At 40.8% G+C, this 23,105-nt stretch overlaps 1 protein-coding gene across 1 annotated transcript; it reads left to right on the top strand.

Annotated features, from left to right (window-relative positions):
- Positions 1–3,849: 3,849 nt before the first annotated feature.
- On the top strand, positions 3,850–21,762 carry TASL (TLR adaptor interacting with endolysosomal SLC15A4). Its single transcript, XM_004761857.3, has 2 exons — positions 3,850–4,078; positions 20,363–21,762. The coding sequence occupies exon 2, from the start codon at positions 20,364–20,366 to the stop codon at positions 21,255–21,257; it is 894 nt and encodes a 297-aa protein (XP_004761914.1). The 5' UTR covers positions 3,850–4,078; position 20,363; the 3' UTR covers positions 21,258–21,762.
- The last annotated feature ends 1,343 nt before the right edge of the window (positions 21,763–23,105 follow it).

Here is a 23,105-nt window from a genome sequence, read left to right as displayed (position 1 = left end):
GACCACATTTATGTGAAACAGTGAAATATCCACAACTGAGAATCTGGAGATCATAGGAGAGACATCTTGAGGACTGGTGCAGATTCACAGATTATCCAGAGAAGATAGTGGCAGGTATGCCAAGTGCTGAGTTCACCAAGAGAAGATACTGGGGGACAGAGGAGGAGTGGGGAGGAGAAGCAAGAATTTCAGTTCTAGGAAATGGAAGGCTGATAGGAAACCAATGAAAGTTCTTAGAAAGGAGAAAGTGGGGGAGGTAGGAGAATGAGGAACAGTGTGCAATGACACAAAATCCACTGGGTGGTCGTGGTAAGGAAACCTTCCTAAAGGAGCGGTTCTACCAATAAAGAACCGGGTACATGTATTACTGGAACATTCTATAGACATTGAAAGTCTGTGTAGCTGTTAAAAAGAAGGAGGTCAATCTACACATATGGACATAGAAAAATTCACACAAAAAAAGGTAAGGGACAAAATTGCCTCTGTAGTATCCAATCACTGGTATACAAAAATCTTCAGAATGATACAATCCTAATTGCCTCTGGGGAGGACATCTGAGAACTGAAGATCAGATGGAAAGAGAGGTTGAATTTTCATTGCATACCTTTTGGTACCATTTATACTTTTACCACATACATGAACCTTTAAAAACAAACCACTAAAAAAGAAAAGTGAAAAAAAAAAAGAAGAAAAGTGAGGGACACCTGGCTGGCTCGTTGCTGAGTGTTTGCCTTCGGCTCAGGTCACGATCCCAGGGTCCTGGGATTGAGTCCCACATCAGGCTCCCTGGTCAGCAGGAAGCCTGCTTCTCCCTCTCCCACTCCCCCTGCTTGTGTTCCCTCTCTTGCTGTATCTCTGTCAAATACATAAATATTTTTTTTAAAAAAGAAGAAAAGTGATTTGTGAACTGTGCCAAATTCTATAGAAACATCTATTCTATAGAGACCAAGATAGAGATCATTAGACTTTGAGAAAATAGGTTCAGTTCAGTTATTTGATAGTGAGACAGAGAAAAATGTATTGTATGTGGCTGGAGAACATAATTCAGGAAGACAAAGAATATGTCTTGGAAGTGCTGAAGTTTCAAAGATTAGCCTTATGAACTGATCAGGTGTGTGTTTGTGCATAAATAAACCGACATACACACACATATCCACCTTTCTGTGGTCAGGGGAAAAGCAATAATAGATTTTACTGGTAACTGGCAATTGGCGAGTATGATGTGACACAATGACCAACAGCTGAGGAATGAGAGTGATGGTAAGAGCACTGGGAGATGAGTGTAGGGTAGAGGAGACCTATTGAGAACTAGGGGTGAGCTAAGTGCAGATGAAATCATAATGGAAATAGCTTGGAGGAACTTTCGACACCAGGAGAGGTAATTGAATAACAGGAAAAAATATCCTGTTAGAGGCACAGAAATCAAGGCAGTAACTCTTTATCTAGCATCCAATAGAATGGCAGGAAATCATATTGTAAGATTTTAGTTACATAGGATATAATTCTACCTTATTATAGCCAGTAAAGAGAAAGTAGTTTAAAGCCAATTTCATAAGCTCGAGTCTTCTCAAAAGAGAAATGGTAAAGCAAACTGACATGGTGCCAACTTGAAAAAAAAAAATTTTTGTAAGTAGGCTCTACACCTAACGCAGGGCTTGAAACCCATGACCCCAAGTGATCAGGAGTTACACGCACTACCTACTGAGCCAGCCAGACGCCTCAACAGGGAGCTAACTTTGATGACAGAAAATATTTTCTGCACAGGATGATTTCCATAAAATGCACAACTTGAGACAAAAATCAAGAGTGTGATACAAATTCTGTATATTCTATTTGAAACAAATGATAAACTTGAGTTAACGTAACCTAGAGCAGATGGAATCCCCCCAAATAGCCATTGTGTGGTAGTATCAGGTGAGCTCTTTGGGAACCCATCAGAAAGTGTTTCTGGAAATAGATATGACCCATTCTAGAATATCCTCTGTCTACCTGGTTAGGATTGAAACTATACTCAATACAATACAAAAATAAAACAATATTTGGCCCTCAAGTTATGACAACCTCTTTCTCACAACCAAGCTCTTAATGGTTAGATTCAACACTAATTCATATTATGGCTCACATGTGGGAACCTGCCTTTCCAACTGGATCTAAGTTATGTCCCATGAAATAATGCAGAAAATACCCAGACACATTAACATACATAAAATACCAGCACACTTTTAAAGATAAAACTTTTTAAATCAAGTCATAAATCAAAGGTAAACAAAACAGGGGTGCCTGGGTGGCTCAGTGGGTTAAGCCTCTGCCTTCGGCTTAGGTCATGATCTCAGGGTCCTGGGATAGAGCCCCAAATTGAGCTCTCTGCTTAGTGGGGAGCCTGCTTCCCTCTCACTCTCTGCCTGCCTCTCTGCCTACTTGTCTGTCAAATAAATAAACTCTTAAAAAAAAAAGGTAAACGAAACAAACCCATTAAGTGAACATATTCATGGTTTAGAAAGGGAAGTGGGTGGGGGATGGGGTAATTGGGTGATGGGCATTAAGGAGGGCACTAGAAGTAATGAGCACTGCATGTTATATAAGACTGATGAATCACTACATTCTACCTCTGAAACTAATAATATACTATATGTTAATTAAATTGAATTTAAATTTAAAAAAATTTTTTTAAATTTTTTATTTTTTATAAACATATAGGGTATGTGCTTTGGTGAGTGCTGTGAAGTGTGTAAACCTGGTGATTCACAGACCTGTACCCCTGGGGATAAATATTTTTTTTTAAAGATTTTATTTATTTATTTGAAGAGAGAGATCACAAGTAGGCAGAGAGGTAGGCAGAGAGAGAAGGGGAAGCAGGCTCCCCACTGAGCAGAGAGCCTGATGCGGGGCTCGATCCCAGGACACTGAGATCATGACCTGAGCCGAAGGCAGCGGCTTAATCCACTGAGCCACCCAGGCGCCCCATAAATAAAAAAATTTAAAAAGACAATTGCTTCTTCCTAGTTTCTTCCATCTCCTTAGAGAAATAGTCTATGTGTAAGCAAACATATATATGTGTTTGCTTACATACCCTTTTAGAGATACAAATTGGAGCCTATTATATGTTTTTGCTGAACAATGTATCTTGGAGATCATTTCTTATGATTCCATGTAAAGCCATATCCCTCTAATAACTGTGTAGTACTCTACACAGCTCTACATTTTTTTTAGCTCATGTCCTCTTTATGCATATTTTCCAGTTGTTTCCTTACTTAATGCTGCAACAAATACATTTTCACATGTTTTTGTGCACTGATATAAATATGTGACATATGTGAATTTATACATATAAAGTTGTTGGGTCAGAAAATATGATTATTTAAAGTTTTGGAGGAAAAAAGTCAACAGATATTGGGAAATGGCCCTCTGGAAATGTCTACAATCTCATTACTAACATAGAAGAGTGCCTGTTTCTCCACAACTTTGCCCACTCAGGGTGTTATCACATGTTTTTTTTTGTTTTTTGGTTTTTTTTTTTTTTACCTTGGTTAATTTGAGAGAGAAAACGGTTTTCATTTGCATTTTTAAAATTTGTGAGTACAAATCTGAGACTATTTCTCCAAAATTATAGATCATCGATGAGACAGAGTTTTCTAAATGCTATCTGACGCTGGCTCTCTTTTGGTGAAGGGATCCCAGAGAATTTACTGTTAGAGGAGTAAACTTAGGTTGATAGAGTTCTTATATAAAGTGTGGCAATGGACTATTTTAACAAGAGACAGTTTCATAGATAGGTTTCATTTTTCAAAAAAGGGGAAGAAACACCATTCTGTGGCTCAGTGTGGGTTTGTCAGTTATTGCCTCCCCCCCTTCCTGGGACTTCCCACTGTTCTTGAGCACAAATCAGACTCAAGCAAACACAACTCTTTCCATGGGATCAGTTATAAGAAGAATGGCCAGGCAATGAACAGCTGAGTTTCTCGGTCTTACCAGCGTAAGGCTTGCTGACATTTCTGAAGAAAGCCCTGGCTGGCTCATTCGTCTCTATATGGTCGATCACTGTTTCTTCAGGACCAAAGGAGCAGAGTGTTCAGCGAAGGTAAGAGAAAGGCGGCAACGGGCCGTCTCAGTGCTACCCCTTGGGTCATCTCTCTTGTCACCCTTTTAGGCAAATCTCATGAGAAGCCAGATGCAATGGTAACATCTCAGATGTCTTTCTAGTTGACCAAATCAGTGGTGAGCGGGAGTTGAAGCAAGCATTCCAGGAAGCCAGATGAGAAACAGCAATTAAGTCGGACACTTGCTTCTCCGAGCTCCCCAGTGTCACCTTTTGGGCATTTCTGAAAGACTTTTTTGACCTAACCGTTTGGACGGGTGGGATCCAGGACTGGTTGTGAGATCGATGCTGTCCCCGTGCAGTAATTGCGGCACAGATTTAGCTTCTATGTTTTGAAAAGAAAGGCCTAAAACCTGACCACAGGTTTTGCAGGGACAGCACAATTCTAGAATTGAGTTACAGTGATGGGGGTTTTGAGATGAGTCCCATTACAGTAAGTTCCAATTGGCCTTGACTCTCAATTATTCATTCCGAGAGCTTGAGATAAGGGTTTTCCCGAGTGGCGGGGCGGGGCAGACTCAAAGCGAATGTGATCTCCGGTGCCATTGCTTTTTGAATTGCCATCTGGCTGATTGGGGGCAAGTCTACCTGTGGGTATTAGACACTGCATGCCCAGGCCGGCTCTTGTCTGAATTCTCTGGAGATCTGCTCAAACATCCGTTTTCTGGCAGACATCCGTCTGTACTTCAATATAGACCTGACTTGGCCAGACTGATATTTTTGGAACATTTCTTTTGTAGGTCAGTGTAGTAACAGTGTGTTTCGGAGCTTGAGACGCTTCCTGTTGGAGTGCAGAATATTTTCTTTTTCTTCTTTTAAAGATTTTACTTATTTATTTGATAGAGACAGAGTGAGAGAGGAGAAGGTCAGAGGGAGAAGCAGACTCCCCGCTGAGCAGGGAGCCCAGTGTGGGACTTGATCCCAGGACTCCGGGATCATGACCTGAACAGAAGGCAGTTGCTTAACCAACTGAGCCACCCGAGGGCTCAGGAGAGTATTTTCAGTTCACATTAGAGTGTTCATGTAGGGGATATACAAAGCTAGGGCACTAATCCTATTAGCTCACAGCACAGTGGGGTTTCAATAGCAGTTTCAAGGTACTGAAACATTTCTAATCACATACCTAATGATTATCTCAGATATAGAAGATACTGTCTCTCTAAGCTCTTCACAAATATGACAGAATGTAAATTTCTTCATTCACTAAACAGAGTTATTTTCCTCCCAGTTCTTGTTTTGCCAGGTTTCAAACCTATATTAAAATGGAAAAAATAGTACAATGAACACCCAAATTTCCATCATGGAGATGAATCAGTTACAGCATGATGTCATACTGACTTTCTATCTTGTTCTCTCTTCACACACACACACACAAATATAGACACAGTTTCTTTGGTGACTTTAGGACACATGTCACCCCCAGATTCTTGAGCATTTATCTCCTAAGGAAAAGGGCAGTATTCTACATAATTAGAGTGTTAAGGAAATTTTTTTTTTAAATTTTTTATTTTTTATAAACATATATTTTTATCCCCAGGGGTACAGGTCTGTGAATCACCAGGTTTACACACTTCACAGCACTCACCAGATCACATACCCTCCCCAATGTCCATAATCCCACCCCCTTCTCCCAAACCCCCTCCCCCCGGCAACCCTCAGTTTGTTTTGTGAGATTAAGAGTCACTTATGGTTTGTCTCCCTCCCAATCCCATCTTGTTTCATTTATTCTTCTTCTACCCACTTAAGCCTCCAGGAAATTTAACATCAATATGTTACTATTACCTAATATATGATCCATATTTAAATTTCTCCAATTATCTATATGTTCTTCACAATTTGATTTCTCAGTTTAGAACCCAAACAAGTATATTGCAACTGCATTTTGTTGATAGGACCACGATTAAATAAATGTTAATGGGGATAATTAACAATAAAATGAACAACGAATGATTAACAATTAGAACACCAAAGAAATGTAACATCAGTCTATACCAATACTATTATGATCGATTTTCTTATTTTTCTATTCCTCTCATTTTGTGTCAAATTCAAAAAAGTGATCATAAGCTTTAATTTTTTCATTTGCGAGAGGTCAAGACCAAATATGAAGAAAATCCAAACTATGACCGAAATATATTTACACACTTTCTGCATCAAAATTTACAGTTTTTGTAATAAGGAAATTCACAGATCCAGATAACACCCTTGGGAGTCGCTGTTAGCTTTTGTCTGAACTGAACAGCAAGTTTATTTGCTGATGTTAATATGGTAAACAGAGGCCTTTTGCCTTTTATTTTCTTAGCCATCAAATTACACTTTCAGAAATCAAGAATCACTTCATGTTTGATAGAAGAGATAATCCCAAACCATATCTTTTGTAGTAAGAATTGATATACGGATGAATGATACTTTAGAGCATTCGCTGACAGATCCTACCCAAGAGGAAGTAAGAGGAATATAAGGCAGGGTAGACAGTGAAGGGAATGTTCATTTCTAGCTCTAGAAAACGTACTTTCAAAGGCAACAGTAAGGAAACCACAGAAGCTTTGGTTAGATGGAGAGATCCTTCCTAAAGAAATCTTGCTTTGGGTAAATTTCTTATATCACTTGCTGAAAAATATGTAACATAGATTTACTTCTTACGATGAAAAAAAAAGTAATGCACATTATGAACAAAATAAAATTCAAGGTTTTCAAGCAATAACCTTCTGGTAGTTTAGTCACAAGACCCAGAAATCAAGATCTTAGGCAAGTAAAAAAACAAACAAAAGTGAAGACTGGAATTATGGGATGTAGGGTTTAGATTAGAGGAAAAAAAGATGAAGAGATGGAGTATTTTGAGGATTGGGAGGGCATTAAGAATATATCTCTGATAGGTCACCTACGCATAATCTTCACAAGACAGTGCTTCATCCTTGAACCAGGATAAATCTGCTCATCTGATTGGCAAATTACAAAATAAGAATGTGTTGAAGAATGTCAGTGGAAAACAGTTAATTTCCTGTGTTGCTGGTGAGGGAATTGACCCAAGCTCCTGGAAAGGCAGTTTTCAAGGGTTGTGAGGTTGTAATTCACTTTCTTCAAATCTGGCCTAAGGAAAGGCTCATCGAGGTATATGCAGGGATGCCACACAGTAAAAAGGCAAGAAAAACCTAAATGTCCACTTTGAGAAGCCTAAGATGTGCCTGTAGACATATCATTTTGTGACTGTTAAAAGGCAGATCTTGGCGCACCTGGGTGGTTCTGTTAAGTGTTCACCTTGGGCTCAGGTCACCATCCCAGGGTCCTGGGATCGAGCCCCACTTTGGGCTCCCTGCTCAGTGGGGAGTCTGCTTCAACCTCTCATGCAGCCCTTCCTTGTGTTCCCTCTCTGTGTCTCGGTCTGTCAAATACATAAATAAAATCTTTAAAAAAAAAGGCAGATCTTTTTAAGCAGACAAGCTGACAACAGGAGGGAACCAAACTGCACCCCACCTAGGCAGGCCCAGGATCTTCTCCAAAACGTTGAACAGACTTTGCTTGCCTTTATTTCCTAGGAGCCAGCCCCTGCTGCTTCTTTCATGTAGCTCTGGATTGTTCTTTGTACCCCTGGCTCAACCCAGCCCTCAGACCTATCACTCCCAGTTTCCACCAGTCCCAATCTTCTCGCTTTCCTTTCGCTATTGCTGATTACTCCTTCATTCAAAGGAGCTTTACCCTATGATTCATGTCACTGACTTCTTTAAGGTCGCCGCTGATTTTGCTCAAAGTTCTTGCAATCCTGAAAAATACCTTGGTGATAGGGACAGAATAAGCCAGACCTCTCATTCTGGGATAAGGATGCTTAGCGGATGTCCAGGAGCTCAGAACTGTGGCTAGAGGAACTGTGAAGGGTCAAACAGGGGTTGGATAGCAAAGCAGGGATTTTGGGACAAATAAAAATGCACGAAGGCCTGCGATGGGCATGAGGTGTGGAGAATAGGCAGCAATCGGGCAAGGCTGGGTCCCCAGTCTTATGGTAACAGGCATAAAGGAGGTTGGGAAGACAGATAAAGACCATGTATCAACAGGGCCTCACGGGGAGTGGATCTTGGAGGTCACGGGGTGCTATGGGTAGTTAAACAGTACATCCCTAACCTCACTCTGTGGTTGTAACATTAAGGGTGCAAGATGATGTCAGGCCATAGCCAGTGGGAGAGGTTAGGGAAAATGTTCCCATGGTAAGTTTAAAAGACCAGAGAGGATGAATTATTGGAATACCTCAAAGACATACTGGCATCGATACACAACTGGGACATGGGTGAAGTCCTCTGGGTCATTCCTCTGTGGGGGAGAACATGGGCTGTCTTTTTGGAGCTTTTCTTTCTGCACTTCCCTGTATTTTCCTTCCTTTATTCTCAAGTGCTGTTGTTAGTAAACGGACTCCGGGTGGACACACTTCTAAAGGACTCATTGCTGGTCATGACTGCTTGATGTTAACTGCTCTCAACATGGCAGGGGTGGGATATATATTAACAACAGACCACATGCTTTGGGGTTCATCCATTTGGACTTGAAGCTTGCCTCTAGCACTTAGTTGCTTTGTGTCCTTGGGAAGGTCATAGGTTCAATCTCAACCTCGGCTTTCTGGCTTGGAAAATCCAAATTGTGGTAATAGCTAACATGTAGTGTTATTGAGAAATGAAGCATAATGCATGGAAAGAAACCGACACAACTATGATTATTATTATGCTCTATCCTGCTACTGCATCTGCCTTTTGATGTAGGTCAAGGGTAGGCAAACCATGGCCCATGAATCAAATTGGCTCCTTGCCCGTTTTTCTAAATAAAGCTTTATTGGAGCAGGGCCACATCCATTTGTTTACATATGGTCTATGGCTTTTTTCCTGTGATGAGGCACACTAGCAGTAGAAGAGACTTAAAATATTAAGTATTTGGTCTCTTATAAAAAAAAGTTCGTTGATCCCTAACTTAGGTTTTTCCAAATGTTCCCTGTTAGAGAGGTCTTAATCTATGCCTGTTTTGTTTGGTTATAAATGGAAAGTATTTCCATGTACAGAGTAGAACAAGAGTTTTCTGAGAAATGATATCAATGCTACTGAAGAAGGAAGAATTCGCATTGCCATTTCTTCTGAAATCCAAGTCAATTGTTTAACAAGCTTCTGCACTTTAGCACATATTTCTAAGATGTGAATTTGCATATAAGGTTACTTTTGGTATTCCCCTGTCTGGTAATGATTAACATAGACTAAATTCACCTGGAACATCTCATCTGCAAATGTCCTTGGATGTCTTTTTCTTCACACTTAGTTATGGGCAATTCTAAATATACCTATATATCTTCTCTAGGATGAGAAACAAAAATTCAAGTGATAAGATATCTTGGAACAATTAAAATAATCCATTGGGTTACATTTCTGGGTCTCAGATGAAATTTACTCTAATACATGTCTTAATATTTGTTTGAAGTATACCTTTGATGATATCTGTTAAGAGATTAATGTCAAGAATTTCACAAATAATCACTGAAATTTTTTTAAATGCTAATAGTTAAACTCAAATAATATTTCTCTATTTTTAAATTTTAGGATGTCAGACTATACAGCATTGCTTTCACTCTACTGGTATATTAAAAGGTTTTATGAATATTAAGTGGGTTAATATATAATTTTTGTTTATACATTTCAACCAATATTCCTCTCCATAGCTTTAGAGTAGGCTTTCAAAAACTGCTTTAGCATGCTTTCTGCTGCCCTCTGCAGCTAATTTTCAGAAACTGCTTTTGATTCTGAGTAACCCACTCAACACTGCTTATAACTCACACAATATTAAAGTTTGAGGGGACTCGACCGATGATTTAATCTTACATTTTTCATTTACAGATCAGAAGTTGAGTCTCTGAGGAGTTAAGTGACATGTGAGCGTGGGCTCTGTTTTCTGACTGCCAGTGTTTGAATATCTGGTGGCTTTGGACATAGTAATTTTGACTTCTATGTAATAAGCATAATAATAATAACTCCATCTTAGAGTCTTTGTGGGGATCCAGGGATCTAGTACGTAAAAAGCACTGAAAATAGGATGTGGGTTGTAGCTAGCACTGATGTGAGGTATTTCATTGGCTTGTTGTTAACAAGACTAAAACCACAGCTCGTGACAGGGTCAGAACCAGAAGTCTGGTCTCCTGATGACTAGTTCAAGAATTTTTTTTTTTTTTTTTTTTTTGCCATAGTCTGAATATACAATGAAACTTTACCTTTGAAAGTAGATTTTAAGAGTATTTTAAGAGTTGTCCAAGTTATTTGAAGTTCTTGTAGTCTTTACAAAGCTATCGATACTACTGCTCTGGCTGTGACTCATTCCTCCTTGGGCTGTGCAAGGCAGGCTCCCCACCAAAATGACTACCAACACTCAGAAGCTCCTTGAGCTTCCATTATAAATTCCCACTGCACACACCTGGAAGATGATTTCACTGTGGACTGTAAGTGGCCTCTCTAAAGGGCTCCCTGCCTGCATCTCCAATGTACAATTAGAGACTTGCACTTAGAAAGGTCATCTCGTGTAAGACTCAGGTGGAACTCAACTAAACCTGTTAGCTCCTTTTCCAGCTTTCTCTTGATCTCCCATTTTCTTCAGTGCTGGTGCCATTTCCCCAGCAGGCCCAGACTTGGTTATTTTTGGCTCTTCTCCTTCATTTCCATGTGCACGAGTCTCGGTCCCTCAAGTTCATTTCTTCGCTTCCTCTTCTGAGACCTCCCTCCCTGATTCTTGTCCTAATCCCCTCATCTGGGGATGAACCCAGCACTCTCTGCATGGGCTTAGTTACCTTCTAGAGCTTTGTATGGCCAGCAAGGTACACTGCACATCCTCAGCCTCACATGACTCGACTTGCTTCCCCAAATGCTCTTCCCGCCAAGCAATCTTTTCCTTTAGCCATAAGCATACCTCTCCCTAGAAATTAGGACCTATTTTCTGCTGTTCCATCATTGGACTTACCGCTTTCTGTCTTAGTGGCCTGCACTGGGCCCCACACGTCAAAAGAATAGGGTTCTTGTTCCACCAGAATCAAGTTACCAACAAAGCTCTCGGCTGATAATGGTGCAAAAGACCCATTATTCCAAACCAAATCCTAGACCTTCCTCCATCATTGTTTTGGAGGAAGTGGGGATGATCTATAGTGCTCATAAACATCATTCACATAAAATGAAAGAAGAGCCATTAGGGCTGATTATTTGGTATAAAAAGGAAACAGGACACATAGTGGGAGATTTGGGATAGGGCTGAATGGGAACAAGGGCTAATAAAGAAGGAAATTTTAGTAAAACCCTTAGGTGATCATGACTGTGCAAAATAGACACTTGTACCCCACCCAGACTGGTGTCTGTTACTGACAACAGGAGAATGACAACTCAAGTCTCTTCACTTCTGTTGACTTCTCTCTCTGTAAGAATTCTTCCTCTTTCTCATGCCTTGAGAAATCCTTCTTGTTTTTTAGAGCCAAATAAAAGTTTACCTTATACAGTGATTTTTCTGTCTCTTCTTCACCCTTAGAATATGTTCTATCTTTGGGGCGCCTCAGTGACTCAGTTGGTCAAGCTTCTGACTCTTGATTTCATTTCAGGTCATGATATCAGGGTTGTGAGGTCAAGCCCCAGGTTCAGCTCTGTGCTGGGCATGAAGCTTGTTAAGACTCTCTCTCTCCCTCTGTCCCTCCCCTCACACAGCACCCCCAACCCCAACACATCTGCTTCCCCACCCTGCCTGCACACTCTTTCTCTCAAAAATTAAAAAAAAAAAGTGTTTTATCTTTAACCACAAACTCAGCTGTATAGGAAGGGCCAGCCTCTTCCCCCCCAACCCCTTAGTTACTTTAAAAATAGTAAGTTTCTACTTTCATTATGAAATGAATCCAAGTTGTACATGAACATAATTTGGGTCAAATTATCCTAAGAGGCTTGTTAGGCAAAACAGCAGTCCTTGCCCCTCTTTTCCAAAAGAAATTACTTTTATCTCCTTTTTATTAAATAATTACTTAGTGTTTACTGCCAACTTTTGTATTTTTCTCTTTGGGGCCTCATTTATTGCTTTGTCATCAATCAAATAATGATTTCGTTTCTTTTTTCCCCTCCCCGGCTTCTATCAAATACATACACCAAGTACTAAGTCCGTGTTCCTTTTTCTACACCAGTTGGCCACCCAGTCTCGACATGGAGGCAAATGCCCAAGACAATTTTTATTGCTATTACATGACTCTACGTGATCAAGTACTATTCTTGTCTCCTCACTTTGTCATCCTGTGACTACACCTCAAATTTGGTTAGATCAATTTTCACCACTTTATATATTATTGTGACTATCCAAACTATGTCCAACTCAGCAATGTAGTAGACCATATCTTTTTTTTTTTTTTTTTTGCTGCACAACTTTTTAACTTATAAGCTAGAGATTATAATTCCCTAGATCTGTGGAGTGTGATATGACAGCCAAATGTGGCAATTTAAATGAAAGGAAACTGTCACACTAGCTATGTTTCCTGCCCTCACTAGTCCTATGTGGCTCTTGGCTATCATGTTGGACAACACAGATATTTCACATATCCATCACCCGAGAAATATGTATTAGATGGCACTTTCATCACATCAGACCCACCTAAGAGACCACACTATTAAAACATAGCTTTTAAAAATTTCCTTGAGGGGCGCCTGGGTGGCTCAGTGGATTAAGCTGCTGCCTTTGGCTCGGGTCATGATCTCAGGGTCCTGGGATCGAGCCCCGCGTTGGGCTTTCTGCTCGGCAGGGAGCCTGCTTCCCCCTCTGTCTCTGCCTGCCTCTCTGCCTACTTGTGATCTCTCTCTTTGTCAAATAAAATAAATAAAATAATAAAAAAAAAAGATTTAAAAATTTCCTTGAACCACTCACATAGGGATTCTAGACTTCCCCACACAGTAATGGAAAAAAAAAATGAACAGGAAGTGTCATATAATCTTGGTTTCAAAATAGCTAAAGTGTCTCAGATTAGGGTCCCATGGACCATCAACAAATAGCTCAGAGTTTATGTCCTTGGTTCACTAGCTTTTGAGAACCCCTCTCCAACACTCCTTGAAAGGAGTACAGAGATGAATTAATCAGATGTGGCTCTGAATGACAGATCACCTGGTATACATTAAATTATAATTACATTGCCTGTCTTGAGTATTTTAAAGTTTTATGTTATCACCGTCAGTATCTTCTAATCCCATGCTGTCCCATAGAGTGCCATGTGGGGTTTTAAATGAATTTAAATAAAATTCAAATAAGTTTCATTAGCTGCATTTCAAGGGCTTGCTAACCACATGTAGTTATTGCTTAACATTTTGGACAGAAGGGGATCATTGCATCATTTCAGAAAGTTCTGTTGCACTGGTTGAAATTTTTCACTTGCTTTGCTCTTCCTAATTCACCGCCAAGTCCATAGTCAATTACATAAATCTTACTTCAGAGTGCTCAGACTTATGAAGTCTCCAGAAGGCTTCTGATCTATTTCAAGCAGCCAAGTTGCCTTTCGAGCCTCTAACTCCTTTCAGTAGAGCACATCTTCCACTGACTTCCTGGGAGATGAGCTATTTGAGACTTGTGAATTAAAAAAATATCTATTTTATCCTTATACTCAATTGATGATTAGGTTATTAAATCCTAGGTTGATTATAAATTTCAACCAAAAATTTTTAGACATTGCTACATAATGTTCTTTCTTCTTGTGTTGCTTTGGAGAAGTCTAAACGTTCTGGTTCTTGTATTCTTTTTTTCTCTCTGAAAAATGTATAAAGTTTTCTCTTTTTCCCAAGCAATTGGTTTACAGTAACAAGAGGGGACCTATAGGAAAAGTGGGCATTTACCCAGTATTCTGGAAACCTGTCCTCCAGTTCTGGGAAATACTCTTTGTTTAAATTTCTCCCCTATATTCTCTGTCTTCTTTCTGAGACTTCTGTTGCTCAGATAATGAATCTCCTGGACTGGTTTTCTTATTTTATCTTTACCATTTTTCATCCTGTATTTTTGTTCTACTTTCAAACTGGGAGTTTGCCTCAACTTTACTTTGCAATCTATCTACTGAGCTTTAAAATTCACTAGCATTTTTAATTTCTAAGGACTTGAGAATTTTTTATTGCATCCTACTTTTAATTAAAGATTGTTTCATCCACTCTGTCCCCTTGAGAATATAGACAGTAGCTCACATCCCTTCTGCCCAGAATTGGCTCTTGTATTTTTCCGCAGTTCTTATTAAGAGTCAGTTTTCTCATCTCCAAAGACATTAACTCTTGGTCTCCTGCTTTCTGGCTTCTGAAATGTTATTGCACTTGTCTCCTGTTCTCAATTTTCTTATAAATATTAAGATTAAAAATTGATCAGGAGTTCTTCAGTCACTGCAGGGCTCCTTCCTCACTGGGTTCTCCCCTCAATGCAAGCTTGCTCACACACTTGTGCATATGAGAGAAGGGGACAATGCTTGGTGGTCAATGTGTCATTGTATAGGGATCCATGGAAACTTATTCATCCAGTACCTGGAGAACAGTTTATAAATATGTCTGCAATCATCCCACCACTAACCTAGGTCTCCTCCAGGCCTGGAGGCTCTGGGTGTATGAGCCAACTTGATGAGGCAGCCTCATTCCTGTCCATCGAAGCAATCCATGTGGCCGGTTCTCATCCTCCCACACCATGCTGAGCAGGAGAGAATTTTCCTCGACTTGCTGCTTCCTCATATTTTCTGTGGGAGGTAGGGCGCAGACCTCTCTATCTGGCTTCCCAAAGCTAGCTGGAGTCACAGCACTTCTACTGGTGGGGAATTATATCTAGTAGTCTCATGTGGATGCGTAAATACCATGCCGTACATCTGTTAGGGCTCTGGAGTCTCAAGTTTAAAAGTTCAAGTTATATTTTCTCAAAAGCCCTTTTTCTTTTTTTTTTTTAAGATAATTTATTTATTTGGCAGACAGAGATTACAATTAGAGAGGCAGGCAGAGAGAGGGGGAAGAAGGCTCCCCGCTGAGCAGAGAGCCCAATGTGGGGCTTAATCCCAGGACCCTGGAATCATGACCTGAGCCAAAGGCAGGGGCTTTAACCCACTGAGCTACCCAGGTGCCCTAAAAGCCCTTTTTCTGAAACTGGATTCTGCCAAGAATCCTAGAAGACCATTTATGAACTCAGAAGTAAAAAGCCTCATTTTTGTTCTGGTTTCTCAGATGGTATTCTGAGACCTTGATGGCTGAAGTCCCTAGGGGCAGCCGGGGTGGGGTGGAGGGGGCGAGTTGGGAACGAGTTGTATCACTATTACAGCTGTGGGATAAGGTGCATTGCTTTGTCAATTACCTGCTTCTCATGGATCTAAGAGCTGCCTTTCCATCTTGATGTTCAGTTTGAGGGAAGAACTACACTTAGAAAGTTTTCTCAGGAAACAGTTTCATTATCTTCCTACGTGTGTCTGGCACACAAGAATCACCTCACAGATTTGTTGAAGACCTTTAATTTTGTGTCTTTATGGTATGGAACAATGAGTAGAATATAGTAATTACTTAAATAATTGATTAATTTACTGACTCTATCTCCCAGTAGTTCTAAAAAAGAAAAATCAACACTGAAAAAGTAACTTATATAATTAAAACAAGTATACTGGTTTTTTTTTTCTGTTTATAATATTATCCTTATACAATTAAAAAATCACTTGGGGAGTAACAATATAGATGCTAAAATGTAAAAATAGGACCCTTCTGTTTATATAACATTATTTCCTAATTTGACTTTTTTTAATTGTTTGTTTGTTTTGTATTTTAATATTTGTGTGAGAGAGACAGAGCACAAGTAGTGGGAAAGGCAGGCAGAGGGAGAGGGAGAAGCAGACTCTCCACTGAGCAAGGAGTTCTATCCCAGGACGCTGGGATACTAACCTGAGCCGAAGGCTGGCGTTCGACCAACTGAGCCATGCAGGCGTCCCCTCATTTGACTTTTCAATTTCAGGCTCAAGTTAATAGATGTGTCTGAAAAGCCTGGCCCTCAAGGCCAACGAGGAACAGTTGCCTTTTCTGTTGTCTGGAGTCCCACTGCCGGGAATACCACACGGTTCTGTTTTTAGAAAACGCAGCTGCTCTTTTTCCAGCCTGTTCCAGCCACTCTAGACTCCAGGGACACCTGCTGAGGGGGCAGAGGGGAGGCAGGTGGAGCCAAAGTCCCAGATCCAGAAAGCTCCTTGCTAACTAGGGGAGAGGTAAACATATCAGCTGGGCGCAGAGACATTTCCAGGATGTCATACAGTGAGAAGCAGGCAGGATAGAGCAGGGAACCCCTCCTGCTGCAGATATAGGGAGGCTCCGTGGGCCTTTGTGATGGGTTTGTAGTGAATTCTTTTCCTACCTGCCATAGTTGATTACTTAATTCCAGCTATTAACAGCTATATTTTGAGTCCCTTCAAAATGCAAACACTTGTGCCAGTTCCCAGGGAGCAATACAAAGATGAGTAAGACACAGTTCTTTCTTTCAGTAAAATTTATTGTAAGTTTCTGCATTCCACACCCTCTCCCCATAACCCACTAGTTATTTCCCCAATTTCCAACTTCTCAGTCAGTCCCCATTTTCTCTCGAACAGAAAGCAAACACTGCTGCCTGACACCCAAGGCCCTCCAAGACCCAATTACAGTCTTTTCTAGCCCCTTCCACTTATACTCAGTATCCTGGCACACGGCCAAAAGGCCATGCCAACATATTCTCTTTTAACTCTGTATGGCTGAAACTTCCAGTGTTCACAATTTAGCTAAAATGTCACCTTCCCTAGGACATATTCTGTGACTTCTCTGCCTTTGCCCCAGGCTATATTAGTGGCTCCTCTTCCGTACTTTCTTGGTACTCATCACTGTTCCAATCCTCCGTGATGTAATATTGTAATTGTCTGCACCCAGCTTTTCTCCCATAGTAGAACCTTCTTGAAAGACTCAACTATTTCTCTTTGTCTTTTTATTTCTACCATAGGCCATAGTCCTGGTATACAGCAGACACATAATTAAAGGCATGGTGGATAAATATTATCACCTTTTTTTTTTTTTAAAGATTTTATTTATTTATTTGACAGACAGATCATAAGTAGGCAGAGAGGCAGGCAGAGAGAGAGAGGAGGAAGCAGGCTCCCTGCTGAGCAGAGAGCCCGATGCAGGACTCTATCCCAGCACCCTGAAATCATGACCTGAGCCGAAGGCAGCGGCTTAACCCACTGAGCCACCCAGGCACCCTGTTATCACCTTTTTTGTCCTCTATTTTAAATTTTTTTAAAAGTTTAATTTGGGGAGGCCTAGGTGGCTCAGTCTGTTAAGCACCTACCTTCAGCTCAGGTTATGATGCCCAGTCCTGGGATTGAGTCCCATATTGGGCTCCTTGCTCAGCAGGAAGTCTGCTTCTACCTCTGTCTGCTGCTCTCCCTGCTTGTGCTCGCTCTTTGACAAATAAATAAAATCTTAAAAATCATTTAATTTGCAGGGGTGGGGGAGGGAGTGAGGGAGCACAGAGGGAGAAGCAGACTCCCTGCTGAATAGAGAGTCCAATGTGGGGCTTGATTCCAGGACCCTGAAATCATGACCTGAGCCAAAGACACAGACACTTAACCCATTGAGCCACCCAGGTGCTCCCCTTTATTTTTGCTACCATCAACTGCTCATTTTCTATTGTTGTATGGATTTTTTTTATTAACATGTAATGTATCATTAGCCCCAGGAGTATAGGTCTGTGAATCATCAGGCTTACACACTTCACAGCACTCACCATAGCACATACCCTCCCCAATGTTCATAACCCACCCACCCTCTCCTATCCCCCTCCCCGTGGCAACTGTTTGTTTTGTGAGATTAAGAGTCTCTTATGGTTTCTCTCCCTACTGATCCCATCTTGTTTCATTTATCCCTATCCTACCCCCCAACCCCCTACGTTGCTTCTCAACTTCCTCATATAGGAGGGAGATCAGGGAGAGCATATGAAAATTGTCTTTCTCTGATTGACTTATTTCGCTCAGCCTAATACCCTATAGTTCCATCCACACCGTCATAAATGGCAAGATTTCATTTCTTTTGATGGCTGCATAGTATTCCAGTGTATATATTTACCACATCTTCTTTATCCATTCATCTGTTGATGGACATCTAGGTTCTTTCCATAGTTTGTCTATTGTGGACATTGCTGCTATAAACATTCAGGTGCATGTGCCCCTTTGGATCACTACATTTGAATCTTTAGGGTAGATTACCAGTAGTGCAATTGCTGGGTGGTACGGTAGCTCCATTTTCCACTTTTTGAGGAACCTCCATGCTGTTTTCCAGAGTGGCTGCACCAGCTTGCATTCCCACCAACAGTATAGGAGAATTCCCTTTTCTCTGCATCCTCGCCAGCATCTGTCATTTCCTGACTTGTTAATTTTAGCCATTCTGACTCGTGTGTGGTGGTATCTCATTGTGGTTTTTAAAAATTTTTTTTTATTTGACAGACAGAGATCACAAGCAGGCAGAGAGGCAGGCAGAGAGAGAGAGGAGGAAGCAGGCTCCCTGCTGAGCAGAGAGCCCGATGCAGGGCTTGATCCCAGGACTCTGAGTTCATGACCTGAGCCTAAGGCAGCGGCTTAACCGGCTGAGCCACCCAGGCACCCCCCTCATTGTGGTTTTGATTTGTATTTCCCTGATGCCGAGGGATGTGGAACATTTTTTCATGTGTCTGTTGGCCATCTGGTTGTCTTCTTTGCAGAAATGTCTGTTCATGTCCTCTGCCCATTTCTTGATTGGATTATTTGTTCTTTAGGTGTTGAGTTTGGTAAGTTTTTTATAGATTTTGGAAACTAGCCCTTATCTGATATGTCATTTGCAAATATCTTCTCCCATTCTGTCAGTTGTCTTTTGGCTTTGTTGACTGTTTCCTTTGCTGTGCAAAAGGTTTTGATCTTGATGAAGTCCTAGTAGTTCATTTTTGCCGTTGCTTCCCTTGCCTTTGGCGATGTTTCTAGGAAGAAGTTGCTACAGCTGAGGTCGAAGAGGTTGATGCCTGTGTTCTCCTCAAGGATTTTGATGGATTCCTTTCTCACACTGAGGTCTTTTTTTTAATAGATTTTATTTATTTATTTGAGAGAGAATGAGTGAGAGAGAGCATGAGAGAGGAGAAGGTCAGAGGGAGAAGCAGACTCCCCAAGGAGCTGGGAGCACGATGCGGGACTCAATCCTGGAAGTCCAGGATCATGACCTGAGCCGAAGGCAGCTGCTCAACCAACTGAGCCACCCAGGTGCCCTCACATTGAGGTCTTTCATCCACTTTGAGTCTATTTTTGTGTGTGATGTAAGGAAATGGTCCAGTTTCATTTCTGCATGTGGCTGTCCAATTTTCCCAACACAATTTGTTGAAGAGACTGTCTTTTTTCCATTGGACATTCTTTCCTGCTTTGTCAAAGATTAGTTGACCATAGAGTTGAGGGTCTATTTATGGGCTTTCTATTCTGTTCCATTGATCTATGTGTCTGTTTTTGTGCCAGTACCATACTGCCTTGATGATAACAGCTTTCTAATAGAGCTTGAAGTCTGGAATTTTGATGCCACCAACTTTGGCTTTCTTTTTCAACATTCCTCTGGCTCTTCAGGGTCTTTTCTGGTTCCCTATAAATTTTAGGATTATTTGTTCCATTTCCTTGAAAAAAATTGATGATATTTTGATAGGGATTGCATTAAACATGTCGATTTCTTTAGATAACATAGACATTTTTACAATATTTGTTCTTCCAATCCATGAGCATGGAATATTTTTCCATTTATTTGTGTCTTCCTCCATTTCTTTCATGAGTGCCTTATAGTCTTCTGAGTACAGATTCTTTGCCTCTTTGGTTGGGTTTATTCCTAGGTATCTTATGGTTCTGGGTGCAATTGTAAATGGGATCGACTCCTTAATTTCTCTTTCTTCAGTCTTGTTGTTGGTATATAGAAATGCAACTGATTTCTGTGCATTGACTTTATATCCTGACATTTTACTGAATTCCTGTGTGAGTTCTAGCAGATTTGGAGTGGAGTCCTTTGGGTTTCCACATAAAGTATCACACTGTCTGCAAAGAGTGAGAGTTTGACTTCTTCTTTGCTGATTTGGATGCCTTTAATTTCTTTTTGTTGTCTGATTGCTGAGGCTAGGACTTCTATTACTATGTTGAATTGCAGTGGTGATAATGGACATCCCTGCCATGTTCAACTGCTCATTTTTACCATTCCAGTCTTCATTTCCTCCATTATTACTTATCAACTCTCTTTCTAGAATGCTGTCCGAAGGGTATCTCAGTGGACTTGCCTACCAGAAGGACATCCACTGGAGCTGTTCATCTTATAATGAGCAGGTGGCTGAGGAGAGGGAAGAAGAGACGAAATCTGCTACTCATTCCTACTGCTCTGTGGATGAAACCCAAGTGCGAAGTCGGTATGTGAGCTGCAAATCCTCGGACAAGTTTATTTCTTCAGTGCATTCAAGAGAGAGCCAACACAGTAGAAATCAGAGAGCCACAATGCTGCAGACGAACCCCAATCCTGTGTTTGAAAGTCCCAATGTGGCTGCAGTTGAAATATGTAGAGACTCCAGCCGAGAGACCTACTTGGTTCCACCCTCCTGCCAGAGTATTTGCAAGAATTACAATGACTTACATATTGCCGGGGACCAGGTGATGGCTATTAATTCAGTGACAACAGATTTTCCCCCTCAGAGCAGTTTTGAATATGGCCCCTTGCTGAAGTCATCGGAGATTCCTTTGCCCATGGAGGATTCCATTTCCCCCCAGCCCAGCTACTTTCCCCAGAAACCTATCCAGCGGTACTCATCCTACTGGAGAATAACCAGCATCAAAGAGAAAAGCAGCCTGCAAATGCAGAAGCCCATGTCAAATGCAGTGTTGAATGAGTACCTGGAGCAGAAGGTGGTTGAGTTATATAAGCAGTACATCATGGACACCGAGTTTCATGACAGTTCTCCCACCCAGATCCTGGCGTCTGAACTCATCATGACAAGTGTGGATCAAATCAGTCTCCAAGTGTCTAGAGAGAAGAATCTGGAGACCTCCAAAGCCAAGGACATAGTCATTAACTGTCTATTACAGTTGGTATCAAGTGAAATCAGCACACCTAGTCTCCATATTTCTCAGTATAGCAATGTCAATCCATAGAGAGGATGCTGCTCTCTCAAATACTTTGAGCTAAAACAACACTTTCTTCATTGATTCTGAGAATTTGCAGGAGGTGGCTGTGAAGGGGAGTCCAGAGTTAGAGAAGTAAAAGTTGGATGGAAGTCAAGTGTGAATTCAGAGGAAACTTTACCATTACACACGATGAAGGCATGTGGAAAGAGGAGTCATAAGGACTAATTTCAAAGCTAAGGTTGTACAGCAACAAAGCAAAAATAAAAATGACCCAAAAAGAAAAGGTATGATTTAAAGGAGTACAGAAGTTTAAAAAGAAGCCAAGCCGAATAAGAACATATACATGGGAAAACAAAAAGCCGAATGTTTCAGGGTCAAGAATTAATGTTTGTTGAGTAAATAAATTCCTTGAGAAGAATGGACTGTAGAAGGGTGCTGTGTTTGGGTAGAAAGACCAGTTCCCATAGTTGTGAAATTCTATTTCTTTTCTCTATTCTTTATCAGATCATTAAATATTCTTTATAAACATTCATACACTAGCAAATTGCAATTGTGTTTTTTTGAATGATTACTTAGCTACATCTACTCTAACCTCCTAGTTCTGTTTACTAGTGAAGACGAAGTTTTCTAAATGAAAAATATCATATGGTGAATTTTTCTTTTTTTTTTTAAGATCATATTTTTAAGTCATCTCTCTACCCAGTTAGGGGCTTGAACTTACAACTCTGAGATTAAGACTCTCGTGCTCTGCTGACTGAGCCGGCCAGGCACCCCTCACATCACGATTAAAATCATTCCTTTTATTTTGCTATATATTATTTTCTTGGTGGTGCTAAGTTCCTAAAGAAGTTATGAATGTTAATTTCCCTCCTTTTCATTTTTTTTCTCCACTTTCTCTTGACCCTTGTGGAACCAGGAAGGGGTCTCCTGCATCCTCTGAACAAGGTTACAAGCTCTAGGGTCCCATCATAGCCAATTCTGTCAACTCATATGCACTAGAATGGTAGCTTCATGAACACCTCACTGCTCTACCCCATTCTTCTAGCTTAAAAGATGGCAAAACATGGCACACTGGCCTTATCTAGCCTGCTGCTTATTTTTAAGATTATGATATAACTGACATGTAACATTACATTAGTTTCAGGTGTATACCATGAGTCACTGTATCTATGGCAAAATGATCACAATAAGTCTAGTTACATCCTTTTTGAACCTCACTGAGCTCAGAATTTCTTCTACCATTCAAAAATGGGAAAAAACAAGTATTTGACAGGTGAAATTAAGATACTCAAATTCAGTGTCCATAAAATCAGGCTTTACTCTACTTCAGCCACATCCATTCATTTATGTGCTGTCAATGGCTGCTTTCACACACAAATGGCAGGTTGAATGAATGCGGCAGAGAACTAATGGGCCTGAAGCACTATCCTCTTACAGAGAGAGGATGCCAACCATGCTCCCCATGGGAAAGTCTGGGGAGGTAGCTTCCTGGGGAGTGAGGAAACAGAACAGGTTTCCAGAGACCTCCGGCCATCTCAGGGAGCTCTGGAGCGGGCATAGCCCTTCAAAATGGATCCACATTGCAATTAGAGGGTTGGCTGTGGTTCTCCAGCTCGACCAGAAGGGGGCATAACTTGAGCTGATACAGTTGTGTTCAGGGCACTACTCTCCAAGTGGAAGCAGTGGCTGGGGGACGGATCGCCTCATACAGAAGCAGTGATCCAGGTGGAGCAAAGCACCATCTTCTACCTTTCTCAGTATTTATTTTTATAAGTTAATGTTTTACAACTTGTAATATTGAGTAAGGAAATCTGGTTTTGAAATGATTAATCAGATATTTTATTGTTTTAAATTTATAGAAATAATAGCTACTCT

Source organism: Mustela putorius, unplaced genomic scaffold (assembly GCF_011764305.1).
Source record: "Mustela putorius furo isolate JIRA1106 unplaced genomic scaffold, ASM1176430v1.1 tig00003836_pilon_pilon_pilon, whole genome shotgun sequence".
Classification (NCBI taxonomy): domain Eukaryota; kingdom Metazoa; phylum Chordata; class Mammalia; order Carnivora; family Mustelidae; genus Mustela; species Mustela putorius.
The sequence above is the reverse complement of the archived record's forward strand: the minus strand, read 5'-3'. Positions and strand labels throughout refer to the sequence as shown.